The following is a 26,435-nucleotide window of genomic DNA, read 5'->3' on the forward strand; positions in this document are numbered from 1 at the left end:
GCAATATGTCAACTATATTTGGTGTATGGAGATACTTTATGATGTCAGTCTCGCAGGTGTTATCTGACCATGACCTCATTTTCATAATTCATTGCTCAGTGTTAAGTTTTTGTGCTTTAGTCAGGTTTTTATACAAAAAATCTTTTTTGGTTCGTATAATGCTATGATGTCTGCGTCGTCTCGGTTTTCTGGACAATAACTTAAGTACAAGTGAATGGATCCCTATGAAATTTTTACAAGAAGGTTCAATTCCACAAAAGAAAGGTTGGGATTGATTTTAGGGGTTATGGTACCAACAGTGTAGGAATTAGGGGCAAAAAAAAAAGCATTTATAGTTTCCGGGCAATAACTTGTGTTTAGGTGTATGTCTCTCTCTAAAATTGTTCTACAAGGTTCAATACTACAAAGGGAAGGCTGTGTGCACAGTCTTGTTTATATTCTGGTTTGTTGTTCAAGAGTTATAGGACTTTTATAGTCAGATTAAAGTTAATTTTTACATGTTGTACAAAAAAAGTTTGTTTGCATTGAATGGACATGAAGCTTTATAGAACGGGTGATAACAGATCAACTTGTCAACATTCCCATTCTTATCTGATATATAACTAAATTAGCATGAAGGTGATGAAGTTTGTACTTATAATTTTATCTGATTGTGTTTTGATTGAAGATTTTACCAAATTTATAATTTCTATAAAAATTATTTTTTATACAGATAGTGGATGTAAAGAGAGTGTGGACAGTACACGAAGCTTTAAGTCAAGTTGATTTAACAAATGAAAGCAGTAAAAGCTTGAAAAACCTGTTGAAACAATGTACATACAATATTGCATACCTTAGATGCTCTGAGGTTAGTGGTTTTAAAAATTGCATATATAATGTACATACAATTTGATGTTGTAATAGACAAAATGTGAATATTCATATTGAATATAAATATTAGTCGCATTTCAGCATTTTTTTTTTCTCCTATTTTGTGCACAGTGTGGGACAAAATTAAAAACTTTTCAATATATATATATATGTTGTGTACAAGATGTAAGTTTGTAAAAATTATAATTTGTACAGGGTTTTTGTACAAGATATGAGTTTTTTGACACATACCTTCTTGCACCAGGTGATACAGTTGTATCTTCTAAAATGTACTAGTTTAATGTTTTAAGTTCAAATTTATAAACTTCAACCTAACATTTAGTGCTATTCTACTTGTCATCCAACTGGAATTGTGGATACCTGAGGCTTAAATTAAAATATTGTTTGTTTGCAGTTTACCGACCGACCCTTGAAAATCCTCCCGACTGTGAAAATTTTATTGCTTTAAATTTGAAGAAATTTTTTTTAATACTTCTATTGACGCGATCCGGAACTTTGGGTCCTTTCCGGAAATGATTTAAAGTCTGGGTCAATTACGCATTTCAAGTTCGGTTTTCTTAGCTTCCCGTCAAGCGTTCATGTGACCATTTAATGATAAAGCACATGGAAATTGTTTACAGGTATCCATGAAGTCACGGAGGAGTACTTTACGCTGTCGTCTCGTGTCAATTTTAAGACAAATAACAAACAAAAAAGTTTATTAGTAAACTGTTTATACAGATTCAGGCACATGTAACGATGTGTGATGATATCATTGACGATGATGCAGCAGATATTCATAACTGACACGATAACCATTCTGTCTCAAACAAATCGGGTACAGAATCTGTGGAGCCTGACTTTATGGAACCAATTTCAGTGGTTAAATAATTCGACAGCAGCTTGAAGTATGGCATATTTTCTACTAATCGTTGTGGAGACGACAAAGATGAAACCACTCCTCCGTGACTTAAATCTTCATGGATATCTGTAAACACGCCTGTACGGAGAAATGGGCTCATTTGAAATGTTAATGGATATAGATCATGCCAAATCAATAAGAAGCAACCCTAACTACACAAAGATGTAGAGAAAATGAATGGTTAGCTTGAAAAATAAATATACTCTATCTATATTAAATCTATCTTCGATTGCAATGAGTATGCTCCTTTAGGATAAGGGGGGCTGCCCCACTCATTGCAATTATTCTCTTTCTTACAATATTAAATATACCCAAACTGTGTGGCCTGTGTGAATTCAATTAAAACATGTCCTTAGGAGCTATGCTGCCAATTTTTTTTATGCATTAAAAACATTTCAGTACAGACCATTTACTTTTAATGGGGTGCTATGGATTTCACCCCAAACTTTAGATTTCTTTGGTTTTCATTAAAGCCTGGCAAAAATATAACCTTATCACATATAATTAAATATTGTTAGAAATATGAAAACAGTCGAATGTCTTAATACTTTTTTTTCAATTGAGGAAGATTCAATGGTTATTTTTTTTTTATTAAAAATACACTCTTTAATACATTGTCTTATTTATCTTTAATATCTACATTTTTCTGATGAAAATACTCTACTCATGCAGGGCCGTAACTAGCCTCTTTTAATAGTGAGGCAAAATATATTCGCCGAGCGGAACGAGGCGAAAAATTTTGGGCGAAGGGTCTGAGCGGCCCCCAGAAGCTCTGATAAAAATAACGCAAAATCGTGCATTCTGAGCGTTTCCCAGACTCTTTCTTGCAAAAAAAATGTTCTTTTATAAATGCCATCCATAATAGAGCTTGCAGATTTTTTTCTTGGAGTGGGTAAATATACTCCAAATGCTGCAGTTGCAGGGGATATGGGGTGGATACCTATCTTTCAAAAACAAGGGCAATGCTTAATTCGACTATGGTGCCGTTTGAATAATATGAGTTCTGATCGTTTAAACAGAAAAAAATTCAATATGGGCAGACATTATGAGTAAAAAACATAAGTGTATATAAAAAATTGGAATTTTTATGTAAGGAAAACATTTTCTGAGTATAATGCAGAACATTTCTGTATCATTACAGACTATGTTGATAGTACCTCAGTTGTCAATGCTGTCTTAAATGTTTAGTAAATATATCGAACAGTGGCAAAGCAATTTACAATCAGAGAAAGCTTTATGTGGTAAAGGTGGTAACAAACTTCGTACATATAATCTATTTAAGAACAGTTTTGAAACGGAAACTTATTGTAAAATTCCAATGCCATTTTCGCAAAGGAGTTCTTTTGCCAAACTTCGATGTGGTGTAGCACCACTAAGAATAGAAACGGGGAGATTCGAAAAAATTGATTTTAAAAGATCGAGTGTGATAATTGTATGAATATTTTAGAAGATGAAGCCCATGTTATTTTATCGTGTCCTTTATATGACGATTTTAGAAAAAAATTATTTGATAAAGTAACATATTTTAATAGTGATTTTATGTCTTTTGATGATAAACAGAAATTAGTGTTTTTATTTACAGATAATAGAATGAAATTCAAAACAGTGTGGCTGTGGCCATTGATTGACACATTAAATTCATCCATTGACTGGGACAATTTACGTGAACGTTTGTCTGTAACGACCACTGTTCACGACGTACCTACGATAGACATTTAAACTGTGGGGTCACCAAAGGTTTCTTAACGCCTTTAATTATAAAATAATTCGAAAAATTAATCAGGAATAACTTTTATGTTTTGATTTATTTAATTGATATAAATCAAAACATCGTGTTATTTCTGATTAATTTTTCGAATAACTTTATTAAGGTGTTGAGAACCTTTGGTGACCCCATAGTTTAAGTGTCTTTAAAAAGTACATAGTGAGCAGTGGTCGTTACATACAAACGTTCACCTAAATTGTCCCAGTCAATGGATGAATTTAATGTGTCAATCAATGGCCACAGCCACACTGTTTTGAATTTCATTCTAATATGATTCGTAGCTGTGCCAAAGCCTGTAATCTTATTTTAAATAGACGTAGAAATGTTTTATACTGTAAATAATGTTAATGTCAATATGTTTTATAATAGATGTATTCTTTATATAATTTTTAATGTTTAGTCTCTTGTAATTCTGTACAGAATGGCTCTCTGTTTATATTTATATATTTTTACATTTAATGTAATGTTGTATTATATATTATTGAGAGATGAGACTTAAATAAAATATTGAATTGAATTGAATTGAATTACATTGAAACGGCTTAATTAATTTTTAGATTATTTTTTTCGACAATCAGGTCCCAAAGCAAAAACAAAGATTCATTGTAATTTAAGACTTTTAGGTATTAGAGACAACATTAAAAGACTGATATGTAGGATAAAGCAAAAATCGTAATTCTCATAATTATTAATACCGTATCTGTCTGTCTGTTCTTGTCTTGTATTGTGATTAGACTTTGGTGATTTTTTTATGACTAGATATAAATATAGTGACATTTCAGTATTATACTTTAAGTACAAGTACTGCTTAAGTGCACACTAGGGACCATATTCACCTTGTTTTACGATCTTTTACGGTATTAATGTTTCTTTAAAAGTATTGTTGAAGACCATCCCATTTCGGCAACTATCAAGATGAAGAGCAGGAACACAAACTTTGACCATTGATCATTTGTATTTTTTCTATGCATTGACTTTGTGTGCGATTATGTCCCCATACTCCTTTATTATCTGATAAAGGGTCTCAACACGACTTTATGCAAGTTTAACCTTTCAATGTAAAAGGTCATATATGGCAATGCCTTGGTTTTTTTCTTCAAATTATTTAATACCGGGAAATATGTGACCTTTCTTTAATTCAAACCATGTCAGCTATCTAGTTTTATTTACAATAAAACAAACTGTTTTGTATTCTTTGATATCAATTTCAATTATCCATGCAGAAAGAACATTTTTTTTTGTGTCCACTGAGTAGCATCGCATGTTCTTAAAATATATTTCTCGCACAATTCTTGACATCGGTGGACATGCAACATTGCAAAACCACATTTAAAAATGAAAATCAACACTCAGACTATAGTCATAAAGTAGGACAATAAATGAACAAAAGACAAAACCGGAACATAGAAGTACAAACAATAGACCATCAACTCTGAAAACTAAAAGGAAAATAGAAACATGGATAACGACAAACATCCAGGGGATACACCAGAGAGTGAAGAGAGCTTGCTTCTTGCAAGACACTCTCCGTGAAAACAATTTGATATGAAAACAACCTTTTGTTTCATTTTTTTTTTTTTTTAAATTTTTTTTACATGAGGCATTTGCCTCATTTGCCTCAATGTAGTTACGGCCCTGTCATGAAAACATTCTAGTCAAGAAGCATACATGTCTGAATATATTTCTTTAAAACAGTTCTAGTCATAATGACATTCCTTGTTTATAAGTGTTCCAGTATTTAATAATTATACCATATTTTATGTCATAAATTGGATAATGACACTATGTTAAAGTTTCAGTTTTGGTTTAAAGTTTTTTATCTGAAAATGCCTGTTCATTTGATGTTGGTTTTCAGCATGTCCAGTGTTTGTTGTTTTAAAATGTTTTTTTTTCTTCACAAGAAACTTGGTTTAGTGTAACTGCTTGTTTAAACTGTATTTTGGCTGATAAAATAAAATATTTTTCCTACCTACCGACCCTTCAGTCTGAAGGTACAGTCGGAAAACTGCAAACAAACATATTTTTAAGGTTGGCCTGAATGGTTTAAATTCAAATTCTATTTTTCTCCTGATACCATATTCATATCCATAAAACGTCTTTTTGTTGTGCCTTCGACTTTATTCGAAAAAGCAAGACATAGCGATCCTACATTCTGTCGTCGTCACCGGCGTCGTCCACAAATATTCACTCTGTGGTTAAATTTTTTGAAATTTTTATAACTTTCTTAAACTATACTGGATTTCTACAAAACTTGGACAGAAGCTTGTTTTTGATCATAAGATAGTATCCAGAAGTTTATTTCGTAAAAATAAAATTCCATTTTTTTCTGTATTTTACTTATAAATGGACTTAGATTTTCTACCGGGAAACATTACATTCACTCTGTGTTTAAAGTTTTTAAGATTTAAATAACTTTCTTAAACCATTCTCGGTTTGTACCAAACTTGGACAGAAGCTTGTTTATGATCATAAGATAGTATCCAGAAGTAAATTTTGTAAAAATAAATTTCCATTTTTTCTGTATTTTACTTATAAATGGAATTAGTTTTTTCTCAGGGCTCAACATTAACGTTTGTCCGATTGTCCGGGACAAGTGGACACAGGTGTCGGGCAAGTAGATTCACCTTACTACTTGTCCGATGGGACAAGTGAAAAATCAAGGTCAGATAAAAATAGATCAAATTCAAGACTTATACATTCCCAAAAATATGAATGATTGTTTTATTGATCATACTTAATGAAATAATTATTCATTGATTGAACCAGAGACATATAAAACTTGTATAATATGTCTCTGATTTGGAGTTTTAAACATGCTGGCAGCCATTGACCAGGGGGATATAAGTAAGGGGAAAGAAACCAATGTTAATGTATCTTCTTAGTATAAGCTTCCTTGAATTAGGAGCACCTCCATATGGAGTTTTACCTAAACTTTAGAATATTAAATTAAAGTATGTTTCATTTGATTTTGCTTTTATGCATAACAATACATTAAAAGAGGTTTTATTTGATAAGATCTATGATATAAAAATTTAAGATGATAAAAAAAAAAAAAAATTTAAAAAGGCAGATTTTTGAGTGAAATGTGTATGTACTTCATGATCATATATCAATGTATATACAAATCAAAATAAATTGTAAAAGCTTGTTTTGATATCATCAATAAATTAAAAAGGTTTACTCATATACATGTTCAAGGTGGCCAGGTGTATTTACATCCTTGGTTTAACCCATACCACTACTAAAGAATGAATAGGTCCATAAGGGAACGTAGTGGTTTGGGAAGAAATGATGATTTAATGATTGACAAATGATAGTGACATTGAGTCAGAGAACACAGTCTTGCAAAAAAACTTTCATTCTGAAATAATGAAATGTATTTTGATGCGGTATTCATATAACATTACAAAATGCTCCTTTTATTAGGTACAATCAAAGCCCAAGTGTTATTATTGCATAAATCATCAATATGTTAGATTTTCAATTATGAATTCGGACAAGTGAGTTAAGAGTTCGGACAAGCTGATTTTTTTGCCACTTGTCCGAAGGGACAAGTTAGAAAAAATGTTAATGTAGAGGCCTGTTTCTGCAGGGAAACATTACATTTACTCTGTGGTTAAAGTTTTTAAAATTTTAATAACTTTCTTATACTATTTTGGATTTGTACCAAACTTGGACAGAAGCTTGATTATGATCAAAAGCTAGTATCTAGAATGACATTTTGTTAAAATTTGTACCTGTGTATCTGTATTTTACTTATAAATAGACTTAGTTTTTCTTCCAGTTAACATTACAGACAGTCTGCAGTTAAAGTTTTTAAAACTTTTATAAGATTCATAAATTATCCTGGATTTTTACCAAACTTGGACAGAAGCTTCTTACAATCAAAAGATAGTATCAAGAGGAATAATTTTATTGATTTCATTCCTCATTTTTGTAGAGCCTGCAATTAACAGCAAATTTAGGCGAGACACTTGGTTCTGCGGAACCCTTACGAATTTTTGTGGTCTTATAATTTTTTTTGTATCAATGCTCAATATTAGATTGTATCATGTAGTTGTGAAAATATGACAGAAATATGAGAAACAAAAGACTGTGTGCTTGAGTCATCCATTTGTGTTAAGCAGTTCATAAAACACTGATAACTTGTACAAAATATCTGATAATTTGTACAACATTACAACTTGTACACAACATATATATGTATATACATGTTTTTCAGGGATGCAGGTTTCTGGCTTATATTTTAAGCCAAGAAGTAGACCTTACAAAGATTCTGCACAATACAATAAAAAATCATTTATCTACTACAGCCAGGTATTTATGTTTACCTTAAGCATGTTAAGTATCTCTTATATTAAGTCTTTTCAATTTTTGAAGGATCCAAAGATGACCTGTTACAAGGGTTATTAGCTGTCCTTACCTAAAAGTGATGCTTAAAAGTTGCAATTAAACAAAGAAAATCAAAATTAAATCAAACTATATCTTGTTTAATTCTATCAATGAAGAAATATTTATTTCTTTCCTTTCAGATCATGGTTAGTTAAGTATGGAGAGATTTACTTTAGAGCATGGCAAAGAGCTGCAGGACCAGTTTTAGAGGTACAAATGTTGGATAACAGCACTAACAGAAACCTTAAAATTTACATTTTTTTGTTAGTGTCCAGGTAGAAATTATAGTTTTGTTTTTACAAGATCTTTTGAGATTTTGACACAATGTTATGGAACATAGAATATTTGTATTCTGGTTTTGGCATTTATGTCTAAATCCAGTTAAATAGTATCTCCAAATGGGATATCTGTCATCATAAGATTAGCAAATTCTTGTCTTATATGCCATGATAATATCCTAACACCACTAGAATTTGTTGTAATGGAGTTACTTCTATAGAGGAAGAGGGACATTTCTTAGTTAGTAAACTGTTTCACTTAGTTGTAACCAAATTTAATCTTGCTCAAGAATTCATTAATTAATTTTCCCAATATTTGATAAAAGTTTTGACTAAGGAGATACATATAATTTGCAAGACTGTTGGTGTATCCATGTTTGAAGTTATGATAATTTTATAGCTTTGATTCATGATTTTAGTTGGTCCATTAAAACTCATGAATCAATCATACTATTTAGGTTTAAAATCAAGGAAAATAACATTTGTAATATAAATTGTGAACCTTAGTTAAAAAAAATCAAAGTTAGTTAACAAAAATCAAAGTAAACTTGATCAATTCTTGATTAATTTACAATATACAGTCATAAGAATCGTTGCAATTTATAGAGATGAATTCAAATATCAATTTTACCTTTTTTTAATGGATAATGATTATGCAGTGAAATGGTTGTTACAGGTTCATTTATGCTGCAATTACTGCATATTGATTTAAAAAAAAAAAGGAATCCAACTTTGCTTGAACAGGAATGTCCCTGAAAATAAATGAAGTGAAATTGTGAACTAGATTTCCAAAACATTATTATTATCTTCATATATAAGCAGCACATATATCAAATAATGCAATGACTGCTTAAGATGACTTAGTCCTTCAAAGATGTATAGCTAGTAATACATATTTTTGGTTCCTTGTTGTTGCCCAAAATAAGGTTGATTTTCATCTCACACAATTGACTAAAGCCCTCAAAATCCTAGCTGAAACCATGAAGGGGGGCTAGGAATGATCTGCTTTATTAAGAGCTTGTTTTATTTAATTATGCTCTTTTAAAAGAACAGATATATAAATCTGCCTATAACTGTTTTCAGTGCTGTAAAATGTCTATAGTTATTTATTTTTGTTTATTCCAGAAATTAGAAACTAGTTGTATTCAAGATCTAATGTATTATGCTGTACATGCAAGAAAACCACTCTGCCAAAGTCTTAGAAGGGTAGGCATTAATGATTATTTGCATGCACCTGTAAGGACACACATATATAAATGTTCTATGTATAAATGATCACAACTGAAAACACAATATAACAAGAAATCATATTTCTGAGATTGCAGAAAGCAGACAAGAACATTTATTTCAGAAGCTCTAGTAACTTTTCATCTTTAGTTATGCCTCCTTGTTCAAGTTCAATCTATTGTTTATGTTATCATATTTATGCCTGCCTATATGTAAAAATAGCATTTTACCTGTCTCGTTTACCGGTTTATAGTATTTTCAATTTGCATCAGTAAAATGTTGTGTGGGTTAAACTTAAAATAAAATACAGTTATCCCTAAAATCATATTTCATATTTTTTAATTCAGTTTTTGAGGATTGGTGATAAAATGATATTAAACTTGTTCTTTTCACACATATTGTTTATTACAGATTCTGTGTTATATACATAATCAAAAGAAACAGAAAGGAGTAGAAGATATGTTACTGAAATTGTATGACCCTATTTTATGGAGGTCTCTAAAGGTACTAGAATATTGTTAAATTAGTTTTTAAAATACATTTTTTTTTTTTATATAAACAGGACAAAATAACTGCTGGTTTTTGTGCCCCTTTCATAGACAATGGGGGCATGAATTGTTACCCTTGACTCTCCATTCTTACCTCCTTAAAAAAATAAATCTAGATGTACACTTAAATGCTAAGTTTAAACTTGTTGTCATTTGATAAGTCTCTAAATACTTTTAATGTTTATAGAACAATTAATCTGTTTATTATTTTATATTATTTAACCTATGCTAAAAAAAATGATACAATTACTGCAATCTGATATTGTTTCCCGAATGCAATTAAATTCAACTTAACTTCAAGAACTGTCATTAAAAACAGTTTTTTCAAGGACAGTAATTTGATCTGTTTGAATGAAGATACATAGAAAAATATGTAAATTTCAAAATCTTGGTTAAATGAACCTGTTACGTAAAAGCAGATGGAAGGTCATTTGTGGAAGAGGAACAAATACACCGCTAATAAAGTACATATAATGATTTTTAAGTGTGTTGAGTGTGCAAAATTTTGGATAAAGATCAACTGACTGTGACATGGGGTGATATCTTTTTGTTCCTAAAATGAACTCATTTGCGCCAATGCCTCTTCTGCGCCACTTCATTTTTAAAACTATTGCACCAATAAAATTATCATCTAAGTACGCCTTCTTTATGGTTACTTATATATGAGCCAGTCCATGCGAAAAGGTACAAAAACGAAAATTTTACGAAATTCTAAAAAGTGTGCATAATTATTGGTAGTAGACTTGTGATTTATAAAACACATTTACTTTTCCTCATATCCTTAAGCTGTGAGCTACACGCACCTGCAAGTGTTGAGACCCCCCCCCCCCCCCCCTCGCCTTTTAGTTTTATCATGATTTTTAATGAATTATTTCATATATTTCAATCATTTTCATAGTACAGTTTAAATGGCTTGATTTGCCAATTGATAATGTTAACCCCGGTAGCAGTGGGGATAAGGCTCTCGCTTACGATCCTGATATCAATGCAATCAGACCAGGCAACGGTTCGAATCCCGTGCAACGACGGTTGATTTATATAATATTAAATAACTTAACTTCAATTTCAATTTCTAAAACACAAGAGGTCATAGTTTTTGTATTTTCTCTCATGTTTTAATGTTGTCTTTCTTTCCTTAAACCGGTAAAACTGAAGAAAATTATTGACTTTTGTCTCTTTAGTGTCGTAAAATTTTAAGTTTCTGGTCGGTATAGCATTAGTCCGGGGAACAAATGATTTTACACTTGCTCAAATACCAAAAATTCAGATATTTCTACGTCTTTTGCTGTTTTAATTGACAAATTCGGGATAGAATTGACAATCTTATGAATGTTTACATTAATGTAATTTTTTTCGGATAAAATCGTTTTTCAAAAATATTATAACAAACTTTGATAGCTTGTCCTGTAAAGTTTACCAAAAGGACTTTTTGTACCTTTTCGCATGGACTGGCTCATATATAAACTAAATGTTTGACTCCCTTTTCCTTATCTGGGCTAGGGACATGCAGATTACCAACTGGTGGAGTTTTAATACAAAAGATATGCTGAATTAAAACGTTCACTTATATATATACAGTTTAAACTATACTTTGTTTCTGTTCAACATTGAACCAAAGTCTGGTAAAGACACATATTCCTTATTTTCTTTCGCCTCTCATAGTTTTTGGTACATTTCTTTTTTCAAAGTTGTTGACTTCTCACAGCTTTTGGTTTTCTTCTATCAGACTATATTTTCTTTAACAACATTTCAGACAACTTAATACGTGAAAACTAATATATTACTGAACAATTTATTTATTGGGAGTTTTCATATTTTTATGCCCCACCTACAATTGCCCCTCCTACGATAGTAAAGGGGCATTATGTTTTCTGGTCTGTGGGTCCATTCTTTCGTCCGTCTGTTCGTTCGTCCGTTCGTTCGTCCCGCTTCAGGTTAAAGTTTTTGGTCAAGGTAGTTTTTGATGAAGTTGAAGTCCAATCAACTTGAAACTTAGTTCACATGTTCCCCATGATATGATCTTTTTAATTGTAATTCCAAATTAAAGTTTTGACCCCAATTTCACGGTCCACTGAACATAGAAAATGATAGTGCAAAGTTCAGGTTAAAATTTGGTTTAAGTTTTTGGTCAAGGTAGTTTTTGATGAAGTTGAAGTCACATCAAATTGAAACTTAGTACACATGTTCCCTATGATATGATCTTTCTAATTTTAATTCTAAATTAAAGTTTTGACCCCAATTTCATGCTCCACTGAACATGGAAAATGATAGTGGAGTGTGGCATCCGTGTACTATGGACACATTCTTGTTTTTATGAGTGTTTAGTTTAATTTCAAGACGAAATGTTAATTATAGTACATGTTACATGTATGACATAGGTATAAAAAAAAAATTACAGGTAAATGTGGCCCAATTTGATTCTTTTTATTGGCACAATTAATACCATCAGAAAAATACCTTTCAAAACTGTAATTTGAGCAAATTGATTCTGCCCATTTCATGTGTCAGTGAAAGGTATAAGTTTTTTTTATACCTTTAATTATATTTTGCATTGAACACATAATAAAGTAATGTCAGTAAATTATTGTTTTAGTGTTTAGAAAATCATGGCCAATGACGATGTCTAACTTACTGTGTGCTTAAAGTTTTTGTCTCATGCTATCGTAGTTCGGAGACATAAGTATACCTTTTATGTTTACAATTAGTTAAATTTAGTTATGCAATTAGGTTAGTTTAAGGAAAATCACTTTAAGTCCTGAGTGATATTTCACATGCCTTTATATTAGTATTTGCTTATCTCATTTCAATAGAGATAATATGACCCTAACCCTAAGAAATGGTGCATTAACATTGAAGCTTTACATGTGAAAGTTTGTGATTAGGTTATTTTAAAGGTAATTACTAATTGTATTAGCGGATGATATTTGATATGCAACAGTTAGAGTTCATTGACTTTGAATTTTTTTTTTTCAAATTAATTTTTGATGTTAAAGTGTTGCCATTTTGATTTAAACATTGCAATCTACTATCAAAATCACTCAAAGAAGAGACATATCTGTGATAACTGTTATATTTCCTGGCTAAACGATGTTTTACTTATTTATTATTTCAATACCGATATGTTTTAAGAAAATGTTTTGTTACAATTACAGGTAGCGAATCCTCAGGTGAGAGTCAATGCCACAGCAATATTGATGGATGTTTTTCCACTACAAGATCCAGATTCTAAAATTGAAGAGACAAACAAACTAATGCAAAAACAATTTGATACTATAATGGTATGAGTTTATCTGTTTATATCTTATTTTGACTAATGATGGATAGAAAATATCAAAAAATGAATCCTTATGATAGCCATATTGCTTCTATGTTAATAGTTTACCAGTCTGCTAGGCTTTAAAAATGAAATGATTATACTGATAATTTAGAAATTATTGGAAAGTTTTTATTAATGTGAATTTTGCAACTCCCAGTGTATTGCAATAATAAGAACTTGTGTTCTGATATCTGGTTCATACATCTGTGTGAAGATTTTCAAAAATTGCAACAATTCTGGTATTTTTGTTCATTCTTCCTAAATCTCAATTATAATTCTAAATGTACAGTAGTTTGCCTTATTGTGAGCTTGATAATCAAAGCAGAATTTGCAGTACCAAAAAATATTGACTTGAATAAAATCTTCGTAAAATTAAAGACAATATCATGGTATATATATACTATTGTCTATTTGTCTATTACACTCCTTTTCGAAGAAAAAAAAAGCAAGATAATGCATTGAGCAGATATCATAAAATCAGGAAACGTGAATCAATGAGTATGATTGGAGAAAGCTCTCTTTACCCTTTGGGGAATTTTCAATTAGTTGTTCTGTATTTGTTCAAATGAAGCCATCAAATTTTAGGAAATTTTTCACAAATCACACTTAAACTCAAGTATAATGTACATGGCTGTCATTTGCTAAACCTATAAAAAATATTGTGAAAGAATAGGTATAGATGATCCAATACTGCAATCTAATATTGTTTTCTGAATGCAATTAAATTCATTTCAACTTCAAGAACTGTCATTAAAAACAGTTGTTTTATAAAGCCTGTCATTCTGTTTTTCAAGGACAGTAATTTGATCTGTTTGAATGAAGATTCATAAAAGAAAAGTTTGTTTATTGAGTAGGCTACTAGTTAATTGTGGGCAAATTGTAAAAATATTGCATCAAAATTTATACATTTTTTTTATAAATTGGGTATTTCACAAAATGATTCAGCATTACTATAAATAAGATCAACAATAAATTTGAGATTTAAATATGTGTAATCAAGCTCTGAATAAAACTGAACGGTATCAAGATTATATAATTCTTGATAAGAAATAAAAAAAAAACTAAACTAATGGTGAAAGTTGCAGCTCTTTAGGATACTTTATGTAACCAGAATTTACAACTGTGATGTGATTCATTTGTTGGATTTTAAAAATGACTTTTCAATATGACATCAACAGGAGGTAAGCTTTTGGCAGCAGCATAGAAATCATATATTCTTGCTTGTATGATTGTACTATAATAAGATTTGTTTGATGAAGAAATGTGTAATTATTTTCCAAACATTTAGACTATATGTGACTTCAGATCTTACTGGATGACCCTGTTCCTGTTGTGAGAAGTACTGCTGTGGCTGGAGTGTTTAAGATCATGTCAGTTTACTGGGAGATGATCCCTGCAGAAATAATACAAAGTCTGATATCTAAAATTATCCTAGAACTAATGTGGGATGCTTCCTCAGCTGATGTCAGGGAGAATGTCATCAAGGTACGCATTGTATTCATTCATCAAGTAGTGAAGGGCATACACTAGTTTTAATCCCAAGATGATTTTTTACAAAAATTTGCCTACAAGCTGTTTCACAACTAAACAATTCAAATATGTTATTAAAAATATACAATTTACCTTCATGTGCTACTTTAAGAGACAAAAGGGGTCCAAATTTTAGACATGTAATCAAAATTTCATTTTTTTTTACATTTCTATCCTTTGGATACACACACCTAACTTTATTTGTTTCAACAAATTTTTGTAAAAACATTATGAAAATCTTATTTACATAAATATGCTCTTGATATGTACAATAATTAAGCTTAAGAATATACTTAATAAAAATTAAGAATTTAAAATTGATATTATAAATCGGAAGAGCATTTAGTAAAGGAACAAAATAAGATGAAAAAATAGATAGGTTATAGAGCTCCATTTTGAGATATTTGATTTTTTTTTAAATGGTGGGAAAAGGCTGGCTCAGACTTGTCAATCAAAACTGATCAACAAGCATGACAGGAAATCTCAGTCAAGCCTCATGATATTTAAAGGAACTTATACAGAAGGCATACTGCACAGTTATTTTAACACAAATTTCACATTTATTTTGTATAACTTTTACTTTTAAGATAGATTATGTCAGTGGACCTCAATAACATTCAGAATTGCACCACCAATAGAAATTGGCTGCAAAGATCTCTAATATTGGTTTTTAAAAAACACCAACAATTAACCTGATAGTGCTAGTTCCACTTTGCCTCCTTTCTCGTCTTGTACATTATATTGCATGAGATTGCTCAAATCTTATATGATGCATGTTGTATGGTAAAGACATGAAAACAGGCTTTAAATTGATACACATTATAATTTATGTCTTATTTTCTCTTCTTATTAGGGTCTTATAGTCCTCCTGGATAATCCTTTATGCCACTCAGTTTTGAAACCAATTCTTCCTGAGTTGAAGAACTTTGTCCATGATTCCTCAGAAAAGGTCAGGGTAGCCATGTTAGATATGTTGCTGAAAGTCAAAGGTCTTAGAGCAATCAGGGTAGGTAACTTAGATTAATTTTTGTGCTTGCCTAAAGAAATCTTTAAAATGATAGATTTTAGTTTAATTGATTATGGAAAAATTATTGATGATTGTAATATCTATGATTCCAGAATAATAATTTTTGTTACACTTTGACAATAGGTTTCCATAATTGATGTAGTATACTGTAAATTCAGAAATTATTGCAAGGTTTTTATTATTGCCAAAAATGCAACAGAGTTGTTAACACAATAATTTAAACTCGTATTTTGAAATATTTTTCTCAAAATCTTAAAAATTAAAACTGCATTTAAGTGGAAAATGACAAAATTGCAATAATAAATACATGCAACAATATCTGAATTTACAGTATTAGTATTGTATTTTCCCTCAAATCCCATCTTTACATACAATATAGACACATTTTTTTTCAATTTCATATTATTTATCAGTTGATTTGTCATTTCATGTTTTTATTATTTTGACAGTCATTGACTGGGTCTTACTAAAATAGATATTTTTTTAATGTCTCAACTACACTTCAATAAAATGATGAATGCATTAAATTTATGTTTTTAATATCAATGCATATATGATGTACATTTCAAAATGTGAGCAAATTAGTATCAATATATAGAATAAATAAACTTATAAACATGATAAACACTGGCAACCGTAAAACACAAAAATGCCCTTATCCTATAAATGTATACATCAGTTTTTAGCATAACTTTGCTGCCCTGGAAAAAAACACAAAAACTTAACAAAAGAAAATCTATATGGAAACCTATGTTTTGTTGAGATATTAACATTTAAATCATTTGGACTGAAGGATTAGCAATGTTCACTTAGTGGAGAATATCCCCTATGACTGGAAATATTCTCCTTGGAAATCAAAATATATTGAATAAACATTATTAATAATGTCATGCCTTTTTAGTTGAAGATATTTAGCCTGTATAAGATAGTTAAAAGAAAGAAAAAAAATATTTGTATGTCTTTTGACAAATTAAATCTGCACAACACAGGGGACATACGAATGATGTTCTTTTATTTTTGTACTGGTAACCTGATTTTCCTCAAAATGGATGATAGATAAAATTTTCACTGTGCTTTGTTTTTTTTTCAGTTTTGGAGCATTGTCCCTGTTGAGCATCTTCTTGCCAGACTAGAGATAGACACACCTCCTATTGCTAGGCGTATAATGAAGTTGATCTTCTCTAGCTTTATGCCAGCAGATAAACCTGCCGATGTGCAGATCGGTAGATGTGTGACTCTAATACAAACAAACATTGGGGCAGCCAGACAGTTTTATAACAAAGCACATAACCATATGAGTATACAGGATACAGGTATGTGATTTATAACTGGTTATTAGATGACCATTGGTAACGATATATTTATATTCCAGACACAATAAGTTAACACCAATAATCTAACCAATCACATTGAGAACATATGTAAAAATAAAAAAAAAACTCTGATATGATAAAGTGATTTTGATGTGGTTTTCATAAGTGGGTGAATTTGCATGAATGAAACATATACTGAATGGGAAGTAAATTTGGACTATATGGAGCACAAATGTACTTATGCTTAAATATGCATTTCAGTCCTAAGGAAACTGTGACACATAGTATACTATATATATAGAATTTCTGAAAAATAAAGTGCTATTTTAGTAGTTGATTCCTTTTAGAAAGCATGCATCACATCAAGACTTTAAACATTGGTCATCATACCACATCTTCTAATTTTCATATGAAGACCAAAGAAGATTTGATTTATTCTAGTCAACTGAATGTCATCTGAAAACTAACAAATTAAAATATCCCTCTCTGTATGTTGTATAATAATTGCAAGAGATATCAAGCATCGGTGACAATATAATGGAATGTGATACGACTGTCATACAAGTGAGAGGTTTAGCTAGCTATAAAACCAGGTTCAATCCACCATTTTCTACATTTGAAAATGCCTGTACCAAGTCAGGAATATGACAGTTCTTGTCCATTCGTTTTTGTTGTGTTTTGTTATTTGATTTTGCCATGTGATTATGGACTTTCCGAATTGATTTTCCTCTGAGTTCAGTATTTTTGTGATTTTACTTTTTATGCATTATTATAGGTGATAGCTAAATTTAAGATTTTATGATTTGCCTACAAATGGAAAGAGCATGTACAAGCTGCCATGTAATCTATTGTAACAAAAGTATAAATGTGTTTTTCCAGTGAATTACATCACACTGTTGTGTAGATGTATACTACAATGTATGAAGGCAGAAGCAATAAAGAACAGATTGAATGACAGTGCTTCTGGTGACGGTGGTAAACTTGATCAAGATGACTCTCAGGTTTGTTAACTGACCTTTTATCAATCCTTTGACCTTGAACAATACATTTCATCAGTACAATCATGGTTTAAAAGTTTGTTTAGCATAGTTTCCACAGCTGTGCATGACAAGGGTAAAATATGGTCATATTTGCCAGACATGACCGATTTGGGGTTTAGGTTAAGAAAAAAAGTTATTCAAATAATCAAAATTAATTTTGGTGATTTCATTGAAATCTGGATTTTTAATCACCATTTTGCACCAATTTTTGTTGGCATTGCTTTTCCACAATAAAATTATTTCTTAATATTTCTTGATAATCATAAGAGCCTTCTAAACCTCAAATCAATAATCTTTTTTAAGTACAATCTTAATTGACTAGGATTGTCAGTTTTCCTATTAAAGGGAGGTTGTTTTCTCCTAGCAATCAGACTTTCTCTACCAAAAAAGTGCTGCCATGAATGGCACTTAAGTACTGAAAGTGGCAATAAACATCAATCAATTAGTTATAAGCAAAAGGTTAGCTATATCTTGTACCGTATAGCAGGTTATTTCTCAGATGTAAAATTTCAAGCTTTTCATTGAATAGGGTATACAAAATATTTTACACCCTGCAAAAATAACCCGCTTTACGGTATATGGATTTATTGTAAATTTACCATGATTGTATAGTTTACATGTCTTTGTTTTGATAGTCGTCTGACCTAGATCTCATTTCCATGTCTCATTGATAATATTAAGCTTAATTGAAACATATTTTTAAGAGTAAGACTCCTTACATATAAATCAATCATGACTTCTGAAGGATGATTTGAGAAATTTTACATGAAATGACGGATTTTAACCGTTAAATATATTGAAAACCATAAACGATAGATTGAAAATTTGAAAATGCAAATAATCAGGAACACGCTCTAAATAGACTGAAAAGAAGAAGGTTCAGGAAGGGTTAAAATTGGCCCTGAATTTTTTATGTTTTATTAAATCAGGCCAAAAAATTACAAATTTCACATAGAAATACTTGTGATAATACTAGTAAGACAAAAATATTTTTTCTGGCACTTTCCTTTAAAATTTATGGAGCTATGACCCCTTAAATAAACATAATTTGTATTACAAGGTCAATTTTGGTACTTTTTCCCCATAATCTTAATTGTTTTTGGCATAGTTAACCTTGGCCTCCATCTACGATCCAAAAAGTTTTTATATTGATGAAATCTATATCAAAATTGGAATCTTTTGGTTACAACACATTTTGGATCGTAGGTGGCGGCCAACGTGTTTCTAAAGCTTTTAGGTCTGAAAAATGCACAAAATCATCATATTTTGACAAAATGTCAAAAATGGGCAAACTTTGGAGAATATTTTGTACTTTTTAGAAAAGAATTGATATATTTAGCATTTAGACTTTTGAAAAAAAAACCCATTTAAGAACCAAATTGAGACCTTTTTGGTGTTTTACGATTAAGTTGATATTTTAGGCCATTTTGTGCCATAAGTGAACCTTGTCCTTTGAAAGTGAAAATGATCAGTAACACACTATCTAAAAATAAGACAATATCGTGTATATTGACTTATTTCTAGATCCTATCTTACAGATCAGTTTTAATGATTCCATTTCTCTTTTTCCACAATAGTATATCCCAAATGTACCATTAAAAACTGGATAAACAATTTTTCTCTAACCTGCAAATTCTGTTGCATTGGGATAGTGATCTGGCAGCGGCTGCATTTAACTAACATGGAATGTTGCTAACCCTGAACACTGCAGTGCTATACGTAGGGTACAGGGTACATCACCACAATGTTTGTATCAAAAATAATGAGCTGGTTATGTAAAGGTCATACTTGTTAACTGCCTTTGTTTATTTTCCCTTACAATTTGGGGGTTTTATTATTATGGTCTCTAACCTAAATACTGGTTTTTTTTGCTCAAATGGCTAGCCATACATTTGGAGGTTAATTGTATGAATGTATTTCAAAAATAGATGCATGTTTCTCTGGTCTAAAGTGCAGTTACTAACCTTTTCAAAATGTCTGATATTGTGTTTGTAGATTCCTTTTAGGAGATGTTGTTTTTAAATAACAATTTTTACCTATGTTTGTGACTTATTACCCTTTTTTGGCAAATTTGGCTATTATCTTAAAGATTTAATTAGAGATTTCATGTATGTGAAATTCATGGAATATTAATGTCTTTATATTTCTTTTAAGTCACAGATGATTGATTCAAGCTAATTTGAGCCTCTTGTTATTGAAATTCTAGTCCTCATAATATAATCACACATGAAATTGACTTGCCATCAGCTTTTGACAAGTAAAATATGGCTGTTTCTAATCCTTATATTCTAGAATTGAAATCATACACTGACAGCACCAGTAAAAATATTTTAATTATTGTATTTTATAAAGATACTTTTATTGCAAATAACATGTTTCAGATTGATGTATCAGAAGATGAACTTTCAGTACACAACATCAAACTTATGTCAGGAATTCTTGAAGCTATAGTGTTGTTGTGGAACTCAGTTTCTGTGGAGTTAGACAAGGTAAATATGCAACACTACATTGAAAGATTTTGCTACCTAATTTTGAAAATCACTGTGCAGTAAACATGTTAAATAATAAAGTTTTGCACTAAAGTTAGTAAGCTTGTCCTGCATTATGAGCATGTTGCCCTATTTAAGTAAAACAATAGGGTTCAATTCTAATTGAATGCAAAGTGCTAAGTAATATATTTATTATGTCTCATTATGGGCATTATTTTTTCTGGTCTGTGGGTCGGTTCATTCATTCTTCCAAACGTACTTCCTTCTGTTGGGCTTCAGGTTAAAGTTTTTGGTCAAGGTAATTTTTGATGAAATTGAAGTCCTATCAACTTGAAACCTAGTACTCATGTTCCCAGTTATACGATCTTTCTAATTTTAATGCCAAATTAGAGCTTTGACCTCAATATCACGGTCCACTGTGCAATTGGGGCATCCATTCATGGACTGTGAACACATTCTTGTTGTCTGTTGATGTATGATCCTTTATAAAACTGCTTCATTTTGTTGCGTTCACATAAGAAATTGCCCTCAAAGCTAATATTTACTTCTAATTCGAATATTTTGAAAAATCTCTTAAATTACATTTGGAAATATTTAAAACATTAAGGGATTGATAAGAAGGCCTATCAAATTTTGTCATTGAACGTTGATTTTGTAGCAAACATGGTGGGGATTAGTGACACATAATATAATGCACAAAGACGTCCCATTGAAAATGAAATTTTTTTCTTTATAACTGTTTTGTCCAAATAGAACATACTTTTTTTATGCAATAAGGTGTTATAGTGTGAAAGTTTAAGGGATTTATGCATGAAAGTTAAAAAGTCCTGATTAAACATCAATGGGTGCAGATATACTGGAGTTAAATCCAATTAAACCCTAATGTAAATCACATTTTTCATTTAATTCTATTCTGTCCATCTTAAGGAATGGTATATCTGGTTTTATTCCAATGACAAATGTAGCACAAATCGCAATATAAGAGCCGTGGTGTAGTGGTTAGCGCTTGGACTACAAACACACAGGTTCCTGGTTCAATCCTCGTTTTTGGGAGAAAATTTCAGGGACTGAGTTTTCGGCCCTCCCTTTACACCATTTGTGAGTATGGTCTAAAAAACTATAATAGTCTGTTGGAAGGGGACGATAATTAGCTGACCAATTTTAAGAGAGAGCAATTTCTCTCACACGTAAAAGACACCCTTGTAGATTTTGAAAAAGAGCAGGCTAATTCTGTTCTGCTACTAGGCAGCACTCACAATAGCAAAGTGGTGAAGGATTGATATAAGTTGTTATAATTTGTTTTTCCAATCCACTATAAATAAATATGTTTTAACTAAACTGCAATTTTTTATTCTCATAGGCCAATAAAAAAACCTTTTTTGAAGCTATTTGGCATATATTTTGAAAGTTTATTCAAGCATCCTCATTAAATGTTGATTATCTGGATTTTGTAACCATTGAAACCCTAATGACACTAATTGTTCACAGTCTGAAAAGCTTCGAAGAAGCATTGCAAATTCACTAATAGCGGTAAGATCACTACTTAAAATTCAAAGTATAGTGAATTATAAAATTATTCTGGTGGAATATAGCACTGTTTTTAAGCATTCCTTCATATAACACTTAATCATGATTGATATTTCATCCAAAGCCAGTCTGAAGAAACATTGCTGTTATCAGAGGCGGATTAAGTGGGGTTTTCCACTGGTTATATCAGTGTGTAAAAATGAGACCCAAAAAGTGATATAATCCCCTTCCCCGATTGCCATCACTATTTAAAAAAAAATCCTAGAAATTTACATTTAAATGCTATTCTTTGGTTTAATGAAAGTCAAATTTGTTTTCCAGATTTTATATGCCTTAAGTTTTGAATGTATTTAAATGACTGCTTATATGGTATTTTATTTTACAGACATGTAACAAAGAGATTTTAGTTGGATTACAGAATAAGTTCATGGTTGCTTTACCTGAAATGTTTAAAGCCTTCAGTGTAAGACATTATTAAACACCTCTATTGTAATTTAACCCATGTTTATTATAAAAGCATGTATTGTTCAATCAATGTAAATAATCAGATCAAACTTTGCAAGGACAAGTACATACAATGAGCTAGCTAGCACATATCATACGGTAATTAGATAAAGGTTGTATCATATACTAATAAGTAGTATGACCAAAGTTCTCAGAAAAGAATCACAATGGTAAACAATAATTCATCGATCAAAGTAAATAGTTATCTATTCTAACATAACTAATTTCAACAGTAAAAATGAATAATAAAACATTCTTCGTGTATGAGTTGTCCTACGCTTTAGATTTTTGAACTGAACTTGGCATTCACTTAACATGCTGTAATTGACATTGTTGCATGGTTGATTTCGTTTACAAATGTACACATTCAAGTTTTGAACTTGAATATTTGCGCCAATGAAAATGGAGTTAATCCTGCTGTTCATGTTTTTCTGTAAGAAGAAAATGGTTGGAATTCTCATTGCTCTAAAGAAATGCTTGAAACAGAACGTAAATTAATCTAGTTCGCATAAGGTCAAGCAATACATCATTGGAATGCAACTGCAATACACATTCTTAGGTCACATAGGTTCATACAACACTTATCAACAGCAATACACACACATAGTCCAGCTGTGGGCGGAGCTTTTAAGCGATATCTCTGTATAGCATACAGATACAGCCTAGGGATATCTGTTGGGTTGTATATGTAAAATAAGACACCCAATTGCAGGATAACTACATGCCATATAATACTAAAACTTATACTACTGTATATAGTATTACAACATTGAATAGCAGAAATTATAAGTAATACATGATCTACAAACAAGTCAATATTATTGAAATTGTCACTTGACTGTAAACAGGAATGTGTTCCCCTCAACACAAATTTCACCCAAACCACCCAGTTTTAATTCATCATAATATTTTTTGCTCTCTGTCTTAAGGGAAAATTCCATCTGAGTTCATTAAATATTAAAAAAAATTGTAACAATTTTGCATCATGAATTGCATTTCTTAAAGAGTATATTTATATATATCTTGTAAACACATCTCCTCTGAACTTAGTTGGTGTTATTGTACATTTGATATAATTGTTCATATAAACTTTTTTATTTAAGGATTCACAGATATTGACGTCACTGATTATGATAGCTGGTAACCTGCCCTCTAAATCTGTACCTAGTGTCAGGTAACTATAGTTTTATGTCATTGAAAGGTACTAGTTATCCTGGATATCAGCAATCTTTAGGGGTTTTCAAAGGCAGGTATCATAAATCAGTGAAATATATATGATTTTGCCTGTGTTTTGGAAGAAGGCAAGTAGTAATCTTTAGAAATATAAAAAAAAATACATAAAAAAGCAAAGACTATGTAAAGAAGTGAGGCTAACTGGCAGATTTTTTGGCAGATTACTCATCTAGACTAGAGGGAGCTGGATTGGTCGCTTTAGAAAAGCATTTGACCTCCAAGTGCATATATATATATCTCGGTAACTAGTTTAATTATGAGGATTTTATAATAGTGTGCATTTTGAAAACTTGTCTTTCCAAAAAAAATACTTGAGTCATATTTTACTGATAAATTGACTCACTTTTTACAGGCAACATCACATTTTAAAATTCAAATCTGCCGTTTTAGGTGAGACACAGGGTTTCCAGAATTTTATCATGAAGAAATTTCAGTTAAAAATTCATTTGTAATAATTCATTTCATTGTTCATTATCATTTTTCATTTACAAATTGTAAGTAAACATTAAAATCACAAAAATACTGCTTCAGAGGAAAATTCAAAATGGAAAGTCCCTAATCAAATGTCAGAATCAAAAGCTCAGACACATCAAATTAATGGATAACAACTGTCATATCACTGACTTGTTACAGGCATTTTCTTATGTAGAAAATGTTGGATGAAACCTGGTTTTTAGCTAGCTAAACCTCATTTGTATGACAGTCACATAAAATTTCATTATATTGACAAAGATGTGTGAACAAAACAAACAGACAGAATAGGTAAAAATGTAAAAAAATTAGGGTAATTGCAATAATTTTGAAAATATACAGAAATTTTCTATTTATAGTCGAAGTTGTCTGTCCAAATTGAGGAAAATGGAAGAAAATGAGACTGAGGACTATGGATGCTTTTTAGAGGTCATGTGTAACTGGGGGAAAATTGAGGATGTTTTTGAAATGGTGGATGAATGGATAAAAGCATCAATGCCTAAAGCAGTGAAGAACATTTTGGCATCTTATGCTACAGTAATATATTTTAGTTTGTATCTGTAGTTTTCAACTATTTCCATTTTCAATAAAGAGATATAGCCATCATTAACATGATTAAGCATTCCCTCATCCTTTGATTTTGTGTCGCTTATATCCTAATTGAAAAAAGGAAGACTTGGCCATGGGAATACTGTTTCCAACAATGAATTAGTTAGTGATTAGATCAGTTTATTGGGAACATCTAGATGCAGGTCAATTATATTTGTTATGATGTTGCATAAGTACTGGCAGGTCTCATTTCAATGAAGATGATTTTACTTTTCCAGCAGCAAATCAATTTTCCCCTGTCTACTTAAGGATTGTGACTAGCTATTTCTCCTAAACCACTTTACAGAATATTGTAAAACTTTAATAGAATTTTACATTTTTTCTTTAGCACCCCTTGATTTATTTCTGTATAATCTATTATCCAAATGTGTATTTAGTATGGAATCTACTCACTATTAGCAAGTTTTTATCAGATTCTCCATAACCCAAAATCAGAATTACATGAACCTTTGCCAGAATCTTCAACCTATACAGTCAAACCATTAGCCACTAGTCTGATGCCCCAGACTTTTAAAATTTTATTTGGACTAGCAAGTATTTGCAAAACTTAGTTTATGCACATAAGAATGGCGGAATATTGGTCTTCGGACTAGAAGTTGGAAAATTTTTTGGCGCAGACTGCCTATACTTTTATTGTTGACCTCCTATTTTGTTTTTGGTGTCCAAATAATTTTGAGGTTTCCCTTATTCCTTCATAGACTTAAATAAAGATGAATTCAAGAATGCCATTTTGTATTAAGAAAGCTCTCCTTTTGGTATAACGTATGTGATATTTGCTTTCAGACTGTAAAAAGAACAAGGAAGAGTGTTGGTTTTGTAGAGCCTAGTGCACCACGGCCACAGCTGGGACTAGAGTATATATCCTACCTGATAAAGCATCCAACTTGTCAAGCTATTATTCTGTCAAAATATAGAGACAATGTAGTAGAACTGATAGCAACATTACAAGATGTCAGGGTGAGACATTTAAACAACCTTTCACTAAAGTACAGCTGTACTCAAGATTAAGTTAACAAAATTGCTTATAGTTAATGGTTTTAGGTCCCATTTTTTTTTACTTGTTTGAAGAGATATTTTGTAAATATATATACTTTTTTGGTGTGTAAAGTATCCATTATGGAATAGGTTTTTTTTATTGCCAGTGCAAATATCTCAAGAATGCTAGACAAAGGCTTTACACTCTGGTTGTGGCACATGGTCACATAAACTGATGGTATAAAGCTTTAAAAATATGAAATTAGAAGACCTGGAGGTTTTAAACCTTGTATACAGATGCCTTATGTTACAAAGTTTCTGTCTGTGATATGTCATTGTTCAATGACTGCTTGTAAAAAATGTATAGAATTTCACTTACTGTAAGTAAGGCCAATTAAAATTAATTGATAGATTTTCATC

The 26,435-nt window shown here is 30.9% G+C and overlaps 1 protein-coding gene across 4 annotated transcripts in view; it reads left to right on the forward strand.

The window, feature by feature from the left end:
* Positions 1-26,435, forward strand: part of LOC143063659 (condensin-2 complex subunit G2-like) — an 87,986-nt gene that overhangs the window by 27,632 nt on the left and 33,919 nt on the right. For all 4 annotated transcript variants that reach the window (XM_076235926.1, XM_076235929.1, XM_076235928.1 and 1 more), the window contains exons 6-20: positions 713-847; positions 7,759-7,853; positions 8,069-8,138; positions 9,332-9,412; positions 9,845-9,937; positions 13,134-13,259; positions 14,603-14,782; positions 15,681-15,833; positions 16,945-17,167; positions 18,047-18,168; positions 20,589-20,696; positions 22,609-22,686; positions 23,831-23,901; positions 24,791-24,968; positions 25,824-25,997. In XM_076235926.1, the coding sequence (XP_076092041.1) occupies positions 713-847; positions 7,759-7,853; positions 8,069-8,138; positions 9,332-9,412; positions 9,845-9,937; positions 13,134-13,259; positions 14,603-14,782; positions 15,681-15,833; positions 16,945-17,167; positions 18,047-18,168; positions 20,589-20,696; positions 22,609-22,686; positions 23,831-23,901; positions 24,791-24,968; positions 25,824-25,997 (1,887 nt within the window). The remainder of the gene's footprint in view (positions 1-712; positions 848-7,758; positions 7,854-8,068; positions 8,139-9,331; positions 9,413-9,844; positions 9,938-13,133; positions 13,260-14,602; positions 14,783-15,680; positions 15,834-16,944; positions 17,168-18,046; positions 18,169-20,588; positions 20,697-22,608; positions 22,687-23,830; positions 23,902-24,790; positions 24,969-25,823; positions 25,998-26,435) is intronic.

This window comes from Mytilus galloprovincialis, chromosome 2 (assembly GCF_965363235.1).
Source record: "Mytilus galloprovincialis chromosome 2, xbMytGall1.hap1.1, whole genome shotgun sequence".
NCBI classification, from domain to species: Eukaryota; Metazoa; Mollusca; class Bivalvia; order Mytilida; family Mytilidae; genus Mytilus; species Mytilus galloprovincialis.